Here is a 16,122-nt window from a genome sequence, read left to right on the forward strand (position 1 = left end):
TTGTTTTATATACTTGAAGGCTCCACGCCACTGCTGTTCTTTTTAGAATGTAAAATAGTTGTCATTTATTAACACAGTACTGTGTTGATAAATGCACTGGGAGTTGAGGTGGAGGAAATAATCGATTTTTAGATACATTGCAATTCAGACATGGACGACTATAGAACCAGTGAGTAAACATCAATTATTGATCATTTATTTATTGTAAATAAAGTAATGCAGAGATTTCTAAAATTTGGCTGACTGCAGCGAGCCACCTCGCCTGTCAAGCACTTATGGTCCAGTTTTGCATACCGTATTTTTCGGGGTATAAGTCGCTCCGGAGTATAAGTCGCACCGGCCGAAAATGCATAATAAAGAAGGAAACAAACATATATAAGTCGCACTGGAGTATAAGTCACATTTTTTGACGAAATGTATTTGATAAAACCTAACACCAAGAATAGACATTTGAAAGGCAATTTAAAATAAATAAAGAATAGTGAACAACAGGCTGAATAAGTGTACGTTATATGAGGCACAAATAACCAACTGAGAACGTGCCTGGTATGTTAACGTAACATATTATGGTAAGAGTCATTCAAATAACTATAACATATAGAACATGCTATACGTTTACCAAACAATCTGTCACTCCTAATCGCTAAATCCCATGAAATCTTATACGTCTAGTGTCTTACGTGAATGAGCTAAATAATATTATTTGATATTTTACGGTAATGTGTTAATAATTTCACACATAAGTCGCTCCTGAGTATAAGTCGCACCCCCGACCAAACTATGAAAAAAACTGTGACTTGTAGTCCGAAAACTACGGTACATTTTCATTAATTTCAATAAATTGGGAATTAATTAAAAAAAATGTTACTCCAAATTTATTGTTTTTTTTTAAGTTGCAAGTGATAAGTGCTTATTTAGTGAAACGAAAAGAAAAGTAAAACTGCATCAATCTACATAAATTAAAGATGCGTCAATAATCGATTTTTAATCGAATCGTAGCTCGTGAAGTTCCCAGAGATTCGCATCTCTAACTGGGAGGCTAAAGAACACTGATGGGTTTCTTTTTTATTCAATTGTATTGCAGCAGGTGTTGGGATTTATATTATGTTAATCTGAATAAATACTTCATAGTTTGAAACCGTTTATAAGGTTTTAAAGTATGTGGGTTCATTGTAGAAATGCATAGGTATCGGTATTGACTACTGAAATTGTAGTATCGGGGCAGATACCACACTCTCACCACCTGAGGCATATTGTCTTACTCTTACATATTTTTCTTACGTATTTGTCTTAAAAGGGACAATGTCCAAAGTGTCCGGCGTGAAGTTGACATTCACGTACCTTAACGCCAGCAGTAGCCCGACGCAGAGGGGATGTCCACGTCAAAATAAAAACAATCCTCTCAACCCCAAACAAACCCTCAAAATGAGCAGAAGTCTTTTAAGTTTTCATCCCGCAGACAAAGTTACGCACGAAGAACGCGAACATCACGACTCAAAGTGTTAATTGGCCAGCTTTTTCACAGCTAACAGCCATGCTAGTAGTCATGTCAGTGCCACTTCAAAGAACCTGAATACTCCCTACCACATCCGGTCGTGGATTTCAAACTAAAATTCTTATTAAACTAAACTCGCCGTGAATGTTGTATCTAATGCACAGTAAGTGTCTAAATGCAATTTTTATGATTATTAATTGAATTTAAGTTGTATTTGTGACTTTAACGTCCCCTAGACTTACAGTAATCATGGGTTTGTGTGATAGTAATAACGCTTTTATTTTTTCGACATCGATCGGTGTCTTGTTTCGTGTTTTTATTCAACTTGACACACCCTTCCTCACAGCTGCCAGTCAGCTGACAATCACATCCGCCGTGTCTAGTTTATGGAAGTGAGATTTTTTATTCTCTGCGCAGAGATGAGAAAAGAGGAAAAAGCATGTTTATGATGACTCGTCTCTTTTCAAACACGCAGGTGCCCGGTAGTCAAGTCAAGCTCGAACGCCAGTGTTTATGACCCTAGACAAAAGCAATAGAACAAAAGTGATGAAACGCTAAACACACAGTTTAACAATATCTAATTCTTATTGACTGTCACCCAATAAATATCATTCTAATTTAATGTTACTACAGAGTATATGTTTTCGAACACAAGCGCAGAGGGACAATGATGCGAATGATACTCTGACATCGATTAGTTTACACTGAAGCCAGTCGCTCTGGACAACACGAAGCGAAACAAGCTGAGCGACCGCGTTGCTGAGGTAAGACGTAAATTTAAGAAACATCTAAAGCATCTTCATTGTAATTATGTATTCTAACTATCTCATTAACGTAGAAAATATCTAATATTGAGCTACACAGGAGTTAAGGCGCTGCAATGAGTCAGAAACAGTCTACACGTGGGTCTACGGTTGTCCGGATGGGAGCGATTTGTTGCACGAAGGTAGCCGGGCGGACGGGGTTAGTTAGCAATGCAATTGCTGCTTCATTGGCATTACGTTGAGCCCCGCTCGCTCAGGATGTGTCGTACAGAGAAACGATTCGCTTAGCATTGATTAGCAAGTTGCTACGAGGAACTGAAATAATGCTAACAACTAATGTGTTGTGGAACAATTAAATGTGAATAAAACCATCGTTTATAATATTTGAAGAACCATTAGTTGAATGTGGTCGTTTTTAGACACACGATGGTCGTTTTTTAGACATATGCTACTTATTATCGATAGCTATTACCACTGTATAAAATAACAATAATGGAAAAAAACTCTGTTAATCACTTAGTTACCAAAATGTTGCAAGTGATATACATAAAGTATGTTTGCTGTTATTATATTATTTGTCATTTCTAACAGCAATAGTTTCTTCTTGTGTCACTGTGGTAGGTTCCTGCTTTAACTTAGTTCCCAAGGTTTTGTGTCCACAGGTATCATCGCCACCTTGAGGCAGCGCATCATGGGCATAACCAAGCAGTACCTGCGCTACGTCTCTGGCGCGGTCTTCGGCGTGATCGGCAGCCAGAAAGCAAACATCGCCTACGTGACGCTCCGCGGCGGCGAAAGGGGCCGCTATGTGGCCGTGGCTGCGTGCGAACATGTCATCGTCTGGGACATCCGCAAAGCGGAAAAGGTGTGTTGTTGTGATACAAACCCCTGCCTCAGAAAAAAAATAGTAATTTGACCCCCTCCACCTTGTCCAGGTCTTGATCCTGAAGGGTCAGAAACACGAGGCGACCTTTTTGTGCCCTTCACCCGATGGCGTCCACATCGCCGTGGGTTACGAAGATGGCGCCGTGAGGATTTTCAGCCTGCTGGACGGCGAGAGCAACGTCTGCTTTAATGGCCACAAGTCTGGCGTCACGGTCATACGCTACGACGGTCTGGGGGCGCGGCTTGTCACTGGTTCCAAGGTAAGTCCGAGGCTAAATGTTGGAATTGTGGCTATCATTCACAATCCTTATGCAAGACAAGCACATGTTTTTCTTTTTGTTTATGCATTCTAAATCATAGATAAACATTAGCAAGACAATATCCAAAAACCTCCATTAATGTTTTATATACATGCTTTAAGTATATATGTAATGTAGTATCTGTCACATTCAAAATAACATGTAATATTTACGTATTTTGATCATTTTAAGCATACAGAACCAATGAGAGTCGCTCTTTTCCGCCTATAAAGCGCACTAGAAAACATGCAATAACCTTCCATCAACATTTTATATACAAACTGTAAGTATATATGTAATGTAGTATTCGTCACATTCATAATAACATGTAATGTTTACGTATTTTGATCATTTTAAACATACACAGCCAATGTGAGTCGCTCTTTTCTGCCTATAAAGCGCACTAGAAAACATCCAATAACCCTCCATCAACATTTTATATACAAATTGTATGTATATATGTAATGTAGTATCTGTCACATTCATAATAACATGTAATATTTACGTATTTTGGTAATTTTAAGCATACCGCTGCGCATTCATTTCACAAACGCATCACAACGTTCGCTTTTTCCTTCAACAACAACAGCGCTACTAATCATGTCAGACTTCATGAGCGACAACAAAGACTACTTTAAGGACACATGATGATCCAGAAACTTCTATATTTGATCCCGGATGGTCTAAAAGTTTTAGAAACTAAACACATACAGCTTTAGTGAAACACAAAGCATCATGTAGCAGTATTGCTATGTGCTAAACAATATATCCAAACTATAAACATAATAAAACAATCCGTTACTGTACAATGTCTGCTCTCGCTGGGATAAAGACTGATGGGATTTTTATATCTTCCTGTTTACATGAAGAATGAATCATTATCCACAAAAAAAGTTGCCGCAAACGAGCATCTTTTCGTGTCTTTCTCGCCATCCCTGGGTATAAACCGAACGTCAAAGTTGACCAACCAGTGGGTTTATGTCCATAACCGTCTACTATCCAGGTGAGAGGCATGATTTATAATTTAGAATTAACTTTCACCGACTCAGCGGCTCAATATATAAATATAGCATCATAAGCTAGTTTGCTCTGTGTAATCACAGCGAGGCTAAAAATAGTTTTGTCAGCATACGTTATTGAAATAACAATATCGCTAATAGTTGGTTAAAATTCAGGTTTACGACATGTAAATGGAGTGTTGTTGTTTTTTTTTTGGATGTTTTACCTCGTACTTGCCGTATCTTATGAGTTATTAAAAAATATAAAAACAAATGTGTTCTTGTTTTTTTTTTTAAAGTGCCATTTCCCTTTAAGTCATTAAAGTTCTAAAACCGTAAGTGGCGCCACATAAATGTAGGGGTGCCAAAACGTTTTCCCTTGAAGGTTTCACACTGAAAAATGAAAGCATGCGGGGGCCATTTTCATACTTTTCATTATTAAAACCAATGCAATGTATACAAAGTATTTTTAACCTTTGGGCTCAGATGTAAAAATGTTAAAGATAAGATATATATATATCTTTTTTTAACTCAACGCTTACTGTAAATCTGTAGATCTACTCCAGGTCTATCTGTCGATGTAAAGTTTAAAACATTTGAATGTTTTATGTGCTTTTTGTCAAAGACAACCCTGTTTCAAATGAAAAAAAAAAAGAAGCAATATTTACCCCCCAAAAATGTTCAAAGTGAAGCTTTAAATAGGTCAATAATTCATACCAACATTGATTTTGATGCATTATTATTTTTCTCAGAGATCCAAAACAACCCCACTCATAAAAGTGTTTAAAATAAGTCATTTATTTAACTTTAAACACTTACATCTCTAGATCAGTTAAACTTTTTTCACCACGTACCACCTCAGAAAACACTTGGCTCTCCAAGTACACCACCATCATGACCAACATCAAAATACGGTAGCGTAGTAGGCCGCAGTATTCATTAAAAACAAGACAGAGGTTTTATTTAACGAGTATATTTCATATTTTTGGCCACTGTAACATTACACACAGTTTGAACAGTCACACTGTGTTTGAATATAGGAAACTAAAACAATGTACTACTAGATGGAGCCCGTGTACCACTACAGTTTAAAGTCACTGCTTCAGGTCTATTTCAGATTTGTTTGCCTTAAAAAAATGTTTTCAAGTGTAATATTTGATGTGAAGTACCGTATTTTTCGCACTATAAGGCGCACCGGATTATAAGGCGCACCTTCAATGAATGGCCTATTTTAAAACTGTGTTCATATATAAGGCGCACCGCATTATAAGACGCATAGAATAGACGCTACAGTAGAGGCTGGGGTTACGTTATGCATACATTAAATGGAGCTGCGCTAAAGGGAATGTCAACAAAACAGTCAGATAGGTCAGTCAAACTTTATTAATAGATTACAAACCAGCGTTCTGACAACTCCGTTCACTCTCAAAATGAATAAACAGCTGTTTTATTATTTTCCCCGAGGTAAAGTCAGTGACGTAGTATTTCGTTTATCTTTTAACAACAGCAAGGTATAACATGTAGTGCAACATTTATATCACATAGTGGAGGGGAACTTTTCCTCGATTTAATAAACACGTAAAAAACAGTGATACTGTTACAGTAAATCAAATGTTAGTGCAATCACAATATAGTAACACTCGAAATAGTGCAGAGCAATAACAGTATATCAACGTTGCTCAAACGTTAATGTCACACAACACAACATACAAAATAAACATGTAAAGCTCACTTTATTAAGTTATTCCTCATCCACGAATCCCTCGAATTCTTCTTCTTCAGTGTCCGAATTAAACAGTTGGGCGAATACGGCTCCATCTCGTCGAAGTCGTCATTAATCGAGTCAGTGTCGCTGCTGTCGTCTAGCAGTTCAGTGACAATGTTAAATTATCTCGCTGTCAGTGACAATGTTAAATTATCTCGCTGCTGCTCTATTCCCGTGTTCTACTGTGTGACTGATCGCCTTGAGTTTAAGCTCTGCTTCGTAAGCGTGTCTCTTAATAGGAGCCATTTTGGGGTCTTTACATAAACACACAACTGGAAATGAAACGGCACGCCTCACGCAGTCATATATCCCCCCAGCATGCACCGCGCTCTTCTTCTTCTACGGGGGAAAATGAAGTCGGCGGCTGCTTACCGTAGTTGCGAGACCTGTTGTGGCTCAATATTGGTCCATATATAAGGCACACTGGATTATAAGGCGCACTGTCAGCTTTTGAGACAATTGAAGGTTTTTAGGTGTGCCTTATAGTGCGGAAAATACGGTAATTGGAGTCTTGAACGGGTCAATAATTCACGTTATTGACCCGTGAATTATTATTTTTTGAGCAATGACAAAAGAAAAAAAAAACAGTCCGCATGGCAGCTTTGTGTTATTAGAGTCAACATTGCAACTTTTTCTTGTTCTTTTGTTCCACTTTTTATGTTTATGTTGTTGTTGTTTATGTAATAGTTAGGGGTGTAATGGTACACAAAAATTTCGGTTCGGTACGTCCCTCGGTTTAGAGGTCACGGTTCGGTTAATTTTCGGTACAGTAAGAAAACAACAAAATATACATTTTTTAGTTATTTATTTACCAAATTTGTAAACAATGGCATAACATACATATACACACAGGGTCCGTTGCCAGGGTTAATGTGGTCAACATATGTAAAATAAAAACTAAATAAGATAAGGCTCAGAATTGGTTTCTTAACAAAACCTTTCTACATATAAAGTGCTTTTTTTGATTGATTAATTGCGATTTTTATTAGTAGATTGCACAGTACAGTATATATCCGTACAATTGACCACTAAATGGTAACACCCCAATAAGTTTTTCAACTTGTTTAAGTCTGGTCCACGTTAATCAACATTAAACTGCCTCAAGTTGTTGCTCAGATTAAATAAAATGACAAAACTTTTCTTTTACATATAAAAAGTGCAACATTAAACAGTTTCAAGTCAACTCAGCCTCAGATTAACTTTTCTTTCCCCCCCAGCCTGGCTAACTTGGCAGTAAGAGAAAACATTTTTAAGAGAAAATTTTACCTTGAAAATTTTTTTTCAAGGTAAAACATTTTTTCAAGGTAAAACATTTTTTAAGGTAAAAAAAATGACTTTCAGGGTAAAAAAAAATTATTTCAAGGTAAAAAATGATTTTCAAGGAAAAAATGATTTTCAGGGTAAAAAAATTGTTTTCAAGGTAAAAAATTATTTTTAGGGTAAAAAAAAATTTTCAAGGTAAAAACTTTTTTCAAAGTAAAAAATGATTTTCAAGGTAAAAAGTGATTTTTAGGGTAAAAAAAAATTTTCAAGGTAAAAAAAATGATTTTCATGGTAAAAAATTATTTTCAAGGTAAAAAAATTACTTCAGGGTAAAAAAAATTTTCAAGGTAAAAAATGATTTTCAAGGTAAAAAATGACTTTCAAGGTAAAAAAAAAAATTTCAAGGTAAAAAAAATTTTCAAGGTAAAAAATGATTTTCAAGGTAAAAAATTGGTTTCTTAACAAAACCTTTCTACATATAAAGTGCTTTTTTTGATTGATTATTTGAGATTTTTATTAGTAGATTGCACAGTACAGTATATATCCGTACAATTGACCACTAAATGGTAACACCCCAATAAGTTTTTCAACTTGTTTAAGTCTGGTCCACGTTAATCAACATTAAACTGCCTCAAGTTGTTGCTCAGATTAAATAAAATGACAAAACTTTTCTTTTACATATAAAAAGTGCAACATTAAACAGTTTCAAGTCAACTCAGCCTCAGATTAACTTTTCTTTCCCCCTCAGCCTGGCTAACTTGGCAGTAAGAGAAAACATTTTTAAGAGAAAATTTTACCTTGAAAAATTTTTTTCAAGGTAAAACATTTTTTCAAGGTAAAAAAAATGACTTTCAGGGTAAAAAAAAATTATTTCAAGGTAAAAAATGATTTTCAAGGAAAAAATGATTTTCAGGGTAAAAAAATTGTTTTCAAGGTAAAAAATTATTTTTAGGGTAAAAAAAAAATTTCAAGGTAAAAACTTTTTTCAAAGTAAAAAATGATTTTCAAGGTAAAAAGTGATTTTTAGGGTAAAAAAAAATTTTCAAGGTAAAAAAAATGATTTTCATGGTAAAAAATTATTTTCAAGGTAAAAAAATTACTTCAGGGTAAAAAATAATTTCAAGGTAAAAAATGATTTTCAAGGTAAAAAATGACTTTCAAGGTAAAAAAAAAAATTTCAAGGTAAAAAAATTTTTCAAGGTAAAAAATGATTTTCAAGGTAAAAAATTGGTTTCTTAACAAAACCTTTCTACATATAAAGTGCTTTTTTTGATTGATTATTTGAGATTTTTATTAGTAGATTGCACAGTACAGTATATATCCGTACAATTGACCACTAAATGGTAACACCCCAATAAGTTTTTCAACTTGTTTAAGTCGGGTCTACGTTAATCAACATTAAACTGCATCAAGTTGTTGCTCAGATTAAATAAAATGACAAAACTTTTCTTCTACATATAAAAAGTGCAACATTAAACAGTTTCAAGTCAACTCAGCCTCAGATTAACTTTTCTTTACCCCCCCAGCCTGGCTAACTTGGCAGTAAGAGGATATATGGGCTTATTGTTCTTCCCCCATAGAAGTGGGTCAAAATCTAGTTTTTAATGCAATATGGTCTTAAATCTGCTGCTATAAAAGCATTTGTCATTGCTTTAGCCCTGCCTGACTCGCCGAGGAGAGGCTGCTTGAATGCGGTGGTGACGCTTCAAATGGGTTAGCATGTTTGACGTGTTGTCAGAAGCAGCTGCTGAACAATGTCGGCAAACCTCCGTCCTCCATTGTTGTATCGCACCGAAGTGTTCCCAAACGGGAGATCTTAACGAGGCAGGAGGGTCTTCCAGCTCTGGCTTTTATATGTTGTCCTAGCCCGGTCGTTGCTAGCATGCCGTGTGTTGTGCCTCGGTGTGCATTGTTTACACAACATGCGGTGCGCTACTTAATATATTCGTGTGGAAACTCGTTCGGTACACCTCCGAACAGTACCGAAACCCCCGTACCGAAACGGTTCAATACAAATATACGTACCGTTACACCCCTAGTAATAGTATGTTCAGACCGTGTCACAAATGGCCCCCGGGGCTGCACTTTGGACACCCCCTCTTAATGGAATGATGTGGTTGCAGGACACATACGTGATCGTGTGGGACGTGATCAACGAGTGCGGCCTGTACCGCCTGCAAGGCCACAAGGACATGGTGACTCAGGCGCTCTTCCTCAAGGACCAGAACCTCCTGGTGACCAGGTGAGCGTCCAGACCCGGCTCACGAACCAAAACACTGACCACTAACTCCTGTTGTCATTAACTCCAGCTCCAAGGACTCTTTTGTCAAGTGGTGGGACTTGGACACGCAGCACTGCTTCAAGACCATGGTCGGCCACCGCAGTGAGGTCAGTACATAACTTGTATACTTCACATCAAGCTTTCCAGTCCCCCCAAACCGAGGAACAGGGGACCCCCTACTTGTGTATTTGCCATGAAATGATGAGAATTGGATTTTATAATAAATCGCTCCTACAAGTGCCTTGTTATTGCGCAATAAAACCTGCTCAGTGGCCTAGTGGTTAGAGTGTTCGCCCTGAGATAGGTAGGTTGTGAGTTCAAACCCCGGCAGAGTCATACCAAAGACTATAAAAATGGGACCCATTACCTCCCTGCTTGGCACTCAGCATCAAGGTTTGGAATTGGGGGTTAAATCACCAAAAATTATAGCTATCTTAAAGGGGAACATTATCACCAGACCTATGTAAGCGTCAATATATACCTTGATGTTGCAGAAAAAAGACCATATATTTTTTTAACCGATTTCCGAACTCTAAATGGGTGAATTTTGGCGAATTAAACGCCTTTCTATTATTCGCTCTCGGAGCGATGACGTCACAACGTGACGTCACATCGGGAAGCAATCCGCCATTTCCTCACTTTCGTCGGTGTGTTGTCGGAGGGTGTAACAACACGAACAGGGACGGATTCAAGTTGCATCAGTGGCCCAAAGATGCGAAAGTGGCAAGAAATTGGACGAAATTTGTTCAAAATACGAGGCTGTGGGGAAAGCCGACGAAATGGTCAGTCGTTTGTTCCGCACACTTTACTGACGAAAGCTATGCTACGACAGAGATGGCAAGAATGTGTGGATATCCTGCGACACTCAAAGCAGATGCTGACATCAACTCCAAAACTGGACAGATCAGCTTTCAGGAAAAGAGAGCGGATGAGGGTATGTCTACAGAATATATTAATTGATGAAAACTTTATTCATTACTCGCGGTTTTACGTAAATTATTATACATAAACTGTGTTTACCAATAATTTAGCTTAAAAACATTTATTTTTTTCAATCATTTGAGTACATTCGGGTAGTCTTGTGTAATGCAGTATTTTGTGTTTACCGGTAGGTATGGTTAACCTGAGTGCTGAAATCGTGGAAAAATATATGTTCTTAGCGTGCTTGAAATGGGCTGTCTGCACTCTCAAAGTGCATGTTGTTGCCAAATGTATTTCATATGCTGTAAACCTAGTTCATAGTTGTTAGTTTCCTTTAATGCCAAACAAACACATACCAATCGTTGGTTAGAAGACGATCGCCGAATTCGTCCTCGCTTTCTCCCATGTCGCTGGCTGTTGTGTCGTTTTTGTCGGTTTCGCTTGCATACGATACGGTTCAAACCGATATGGCTCAATAGCTTCAGTTTCTTCTTCAATTTCGTTTTCGCTACCTGCCTCCACACTACAACCATCCGTTCCAATACATGCGTAATCTGTTGAATCGCTTAAGCCGCTGAAATCCGAGTCTGAATCCGAGCCAATGTCGCTATACCTTGCTGTTCTATCCGCCATGTTTGTTTGTATTGGCATCACTGTGTGACGTCACAGGAAAATGGACGGGTGTATATAACGATGTTTAAAATCAGGCACTTTGAAGCTTTTTTTAGGGATATTGCGTGATGGGTAAAATTTTGAAAAAAACTTCGAAAAATAAAATAAGCCACTGGGAACTGATTTTTAATGGTTTTAACCCTTCTGAAATTGTGATAATGTTCCCCTTTAAACACTGACATGAATATAATATGATTTATTCCTATTATAATAACATTATGTTTATATTTATTCACGTTGAGCTACATGATCGTGTTGGCTCAATGTTTATGTTTATATAAAGACATTTACATTTGTGAGGAAAGTTGTTGGGGGAAATATACAACATTTCACGGCCCGCCTGCAGTACCTCTGTGGACCCCTAGGGAGTTGATGAACCCCGATTAAAATTTCTAAATGTGAAGTAGGCGTTTTAATATTTGAATGTTTTGACATAATAAATGTCATTTGGAAGGCGGAACACAGAGCGAGTTGAAGCGTTTTAAACAGTAGCTGGAGTACGTGCACAGCGTTTTATTCTCCTTTATTCAAACACAGTGTTACTGTTCAAACTGTAATGTTACAGAAATGCCAAGTTTTTGATGAATACTTGGGCCTACTACGCGACTGTATTTGGTCACTATGGTGGTTCTTGGAGTGTTTTTCTGAGGTGTCACTGTGACGTTCTCAGGTGTGGTCCATGGCGTTTGTCAACGGCGAGAGGCGACTGTTAACAGGCTCCGCCGACAGCGAGCTGAGAGCGTGGGACATCAGCTACCTGCAGGAGGTGAGGCCACCTTTTTGACCATGGCAGCCAGACAGAAAGTGAGAGTGTCTGCGTGTGCACAGGAACCAGCTGAGGGCGAGCCTGAAGTGAAGAAGGGGAAAACTCTCCCGCAGGACGATGACGGCGGCGGCGATGCGGACGAGAGCCCAGCTGACGTAAAGGAGAATGTTGATGATTAAACGTGGTCGTCAGGACTTTAACTTTCTGTCTTTTTAGCGCATTTTGACTTGTAAGAAAGCCGGCTCCATCCTCCGCGAGGCCAGAGACCGGGTGGTGTCTCTGGCCTGTGACAACAAGGCCAGGGTCATCGCTTGTCATGTGAGTGCACGCACACACGCCAGGCTATGACATCATCACTCAGCAATCACAGACTGTTGTGCCTCTACGCTCGTGCTTCATCTCAGCAAACGACTCCCCAGTTGATGTTTCCTACCCATCAAGTTCACATCTATTAGGACAAATATTTCGCATGAAATATTCCATCCATCCATCCATTCATTTTCTACCGCTTGTCCCTTTCGGGGTCGGGGGGGGGGGGGGGGGGTGCTGGAGCCTATCTCAACTGCATTCCACTTTGAAATTTATTTGGGGGAAAAGTTGCAATGCATTTGGCTAACAATTTCACCACAACCAGGCTAACTTGTGACACCACAACCAGGTTAACTTCTGAAACCACAACCAGGCTAACTTCTGAAAACCAGGCTAACTACTGACATCACAACCAGGCTAACTTCTGACAACAAGGCTAACTTCTGACAACCAGGCTAACTTGTGACATCACAACCAGGCTAACTTCTGACACCACAACCAGGCTAACATCTGACACCACTACCAGTCTAACTTCTGACAACCAGGCTAACTTCTGACAACCAGGCTAACTTGTGACACCACAACCAGGCTAACTTTTGACATCACAACCAGGCTAACTTCTGACAACCAGGCTAACTTCTGACACCACAACCAGGCTAACTTCTGACACCACAACCAGGCTCACTTCTGACAACCTGGCTAACTTCTGACACCACAACCAGGCTAACTTCTGACAACAAGACTAACTTCTGACACCACAACCAGGCTAACTTCTGACAACTAGGCTAACGTGTGACACCACAACCAGGCTAACTTGTGACATCACAGCCTTTTGTATCCCCAATAATCCTAGTGGGATTTTTTAAGCTGTCCTTGCTCAAAAAATAATAATGAATCAAAATCAATGTTGTCTTGAATTATTGATCTATTTAAGGCTCCAATTACTTCCCATCGTACATTCCACTTTGAAATATATTTTGGGGAAAATATTGTATATTTTCTGTGTTTGCCATTTAAAAAACTTTGACAACAAGGGCAAAAAAATTCCCTAAGAAAATCATTACAAAATAATTTCAATAAATAAGAATCACTGAGTTGATCTGACATTGATCTAGACATTTAAGTGTTAAAAAAAAAAAGCTACAAAAGTAAGACTTTTATGAGTGGGGCCCTTTTGTATCCCAGAACATTTTAGTGGGATTTTTTTTAAACTGTCATTGCTAAAAAAATAATAATGAATCCAAATCAATGTTGTTATGAATTATTGACCTATTTAAAGCTCTAATTACTTCACATTAAATATTACTCTTTTATATATATATTTGTGGGAAATTGTTGCATATTTTGTGTGTTTGCCATAAAAAACTATTTTTTTTGACAAAAAAAACAACTAAAATCATAAAACAATAATTTAACAATTATAAAATACTTTTCTTTGACAAAAAGGGCAACAAAAACATTTAAGAAATAATTTAAAAAAAATAATCGATGGATGGATCTGAAATTGATCCGTACATTTAAGTATTGAAGAAAAAAAAAAAAAGGAAGACTTTTTTTTCAACGTTTTTATGAGTGGTGCCCTTTTTGACCCCCAATAATTTTATTTTGATTTTTTTTTTAAAACTGTCATTGCTCAAAAATAATAATGAATTAAAATAAATATTTTTATGAATTATTGACATAAAAAAAAAAGTACGACTCTTTTCAACACTTATAAGTGAGGGGATTTTTTAAAACTGTCATTCCTCCAAAAAAAATAATGATTGACCTATTTAAGGCTCCAATTACTTCACATCAAATATTACACTTTGAAATATTTTTGGGGGAAAATATTGCAAACTTTTGTGTAAATACCACAATAAAGTAAGTTTTTGTTGACAAAAAGGACAAAAAAAACAAGAATTAAAAAAAAAAAATTATTAAAAAAAAAAAAAAAGATAATTGATGCATAGATCTGAAGTTGATCTAGAGATTTAAGCGTTGAAAGTAATAAAAAAATAATGTATAACTTATTTTTAACACTTCTAGGAGTAAAGCCCCAATGAGTAAAATCAATGTTGTCTTGAATTATTGATCATGTGACCACACACATGTCTGGCTTTCAGCTAACTTCCTGAGCCTAAATGAAGACAAAACAGAAGTTATGTTGTTCGGTCCAAGTCGCTCTCCCTCCCCCAACGTTGACCTCGGCACTCTGACCCCGTATCTCAGCGACTCTGTCACAAACCTGGGGGTAAAGTTTGACTCAGATTTTAAATTCGAAAAACAAATCAGCAGCGTCGTTCAAAAAAGCTTTTATCAATTACGGCAAATAGCGAAAGTGAAACCGCTTCTATCAAGACATGATCTTGAGAAATTAATCCACGCTTTTATCTCGACTCGTCTTGATTACTGTAATGCCCTGTATGTTGGCATTAGCCAGGCCTCCCTCGCCCGCCTGCAGCTCGTGCAGAACTCTGCTGCTCGTCTGCTAACACAGACCCGCAGACGTGAGCACATCACCCCTATTTTAGCGTCCCTTCACTGGCTCCCTGTGCGTTACCGAATACATTTTAAACTCCTTTTATTTGTTTTTAAATGTCTAAACAACCTCGCGCCAACCTATCTCTCCGACCTCCTTCAGCCTTACTGCCCCACCCGATCCTTAAGATCAGCCGATCAGCTGCTGTTGACGGTCCCTGACACAAGGCTGAAGCTTAGAGGTGACAGAGCTTTCGCCGTTGCTGCTCCCAAGCTCTGGAACGACCTACCCCTGAGTGTTAGACAAGCCTCCTCTCTTCCTGTTTTTAAATCTCTCTTAAAAACATACTTTTATTCCATGGCTTTTAACACTGAGTGATATCCATCCTGCAATGGCGCCCCATAATACACCTGCTGTGATCCTGTTTTTATGTTTTTATGTTTTTATTAATTCTATTTTAATTATTTATTTTTTATCATGTTCTGTTTGTGTTGTGTTGTGTTTGCTCGGTACTCGTTTTATCTTTTAACCTGCTCATTGTACAGCACTTTGGCTACCCCTGTGGTAAATTTTAAATGTGCTTTATAAATAAAGTTGATTTGATTTGATTTGATGAGCTATTGATTAGCGCTCTACTTATCAGCTAGCGATTAAGTAATGTCACTTAACGAGTGTTAAAAATCCCAATAATTTTAGTGGGATGTTGTTTTTTTAAACTAATTCCTCAAACAAGGCAGCACGGTGGAACAGGGGTTAGTGCATGTGCCTTAAATAAAAAATATACATAAAATAATACTAATATGATTTGTTTTTAACAATTTTATGACTGAGACTCTTTTGGGTACCTGGGGCCAAGCCTAAGGGGACCCCTAAAGGTTAAAAAAAATGTATGTATTGTATTAGTTTTGATACAGGAAATTTTTCAGTGCACGTTCCCTCAGTGGAAAAAAGTTTGAACACCCCTGTTTTAGATAGATGTTCAGGTAGAGAAAACCTTCTCCATCCTACCAGTACCAGAAGCCAAAACACACAGCAACCGATTTATGACTCCTCTGAGGGCCTCAAACATCTCATTGTTTGTTTTTTTGACTCGTCAGGGCAACGACTCCATCCTGGAGCTCTTCACGGTGCTGTCAGAGCAGGAAGTCAAGGAGAAGATGGCCAAGAAGCTGAAGAAAGCAAAGAAGGCGGCGGCCAAGTAAGAGATTTTGAAGTGGAGAACGTTAGAACATGTTGAAGTGAA

General features: G+C 37.8%; 2 protein-coding genes across 2 annotated transcripts in view; one reads left to right on the forward strand and one right to left on the reverse strand.

Annotated features, from left to right (window-relative positions):
• The window catches only part of gdap2 (ganglioside induced differentiation associated protein 2), a 29,122-nt gene extending 27,548 nt beyond the window's left edge, over positions 1-1,574 (reverse strand). The window contains exon 1 of the mRNA XM_061970880.2: positions 1,342-1,574. The gene's annotated coding sequence lies outside the window, so the exon portion shown is untranslated. The remainder of the gene's footprint in view (positions 1-1,341) is intronic.
• Positions 1,575-1,832: 258 nt separating this feature from the next.
• The window catches only part of wdr3 (WD repeat domain 3), a 34,796-nt gene continuing 20,506 nt past the window's right edge, over positions 1,833-16,122 (forward strand). Inside the window, exons 1-9 of the mRNA XM_061970878.2 lie at positions 1,833-2,259; positions 2,922-3,124; positions 3,195-3,404; positions 9,593-9,711; positions 9,779-9,857; positions 12,014-12,109; positions 12,172-12,264; positions 12,326-12,427; positions 15,977-16,077. Of these exons, the coding sequence (XP_061826862.2) occupies positions 2,951-3,124; positions 3,195-3,404; positions 9,593-9,711; positions 9,779-9,857; positions 12,014-12,109; positions 12,172-12,264; positions 12,326-12,427; positions 15,977-16,077 (974 nt within the window). The 5' untranslated portion in view covers positions 1,833-2,259; positions 2,922-2,950. The remainder of the gene's footprint in view (positions 2,260-2,921; positions 3,125-3,194; positions 3,405-9,592; positions 9,712-9,778; positions 9,858-12,013; positions 12,110-12,171; positions 12,265-12,325; positions 12,428-15,976; positions 16,078-16,122) is intronic.

Source organism: Nerophis lumbriciformis, linkage group LG13, assembly GCF_033978685.3.
Source record: "Nerophis lumbriciformis linkage group LG13, RoL_Nlum_v2.1, whole genome shotgun sequence".
NCBI classification, from domain to species: Eukaryota; Metazoa; Chordata; class Actinopteri; order Syngnathiformes; family Syngnathidae; genus Nerophis; species Nerophis lumbriciformis.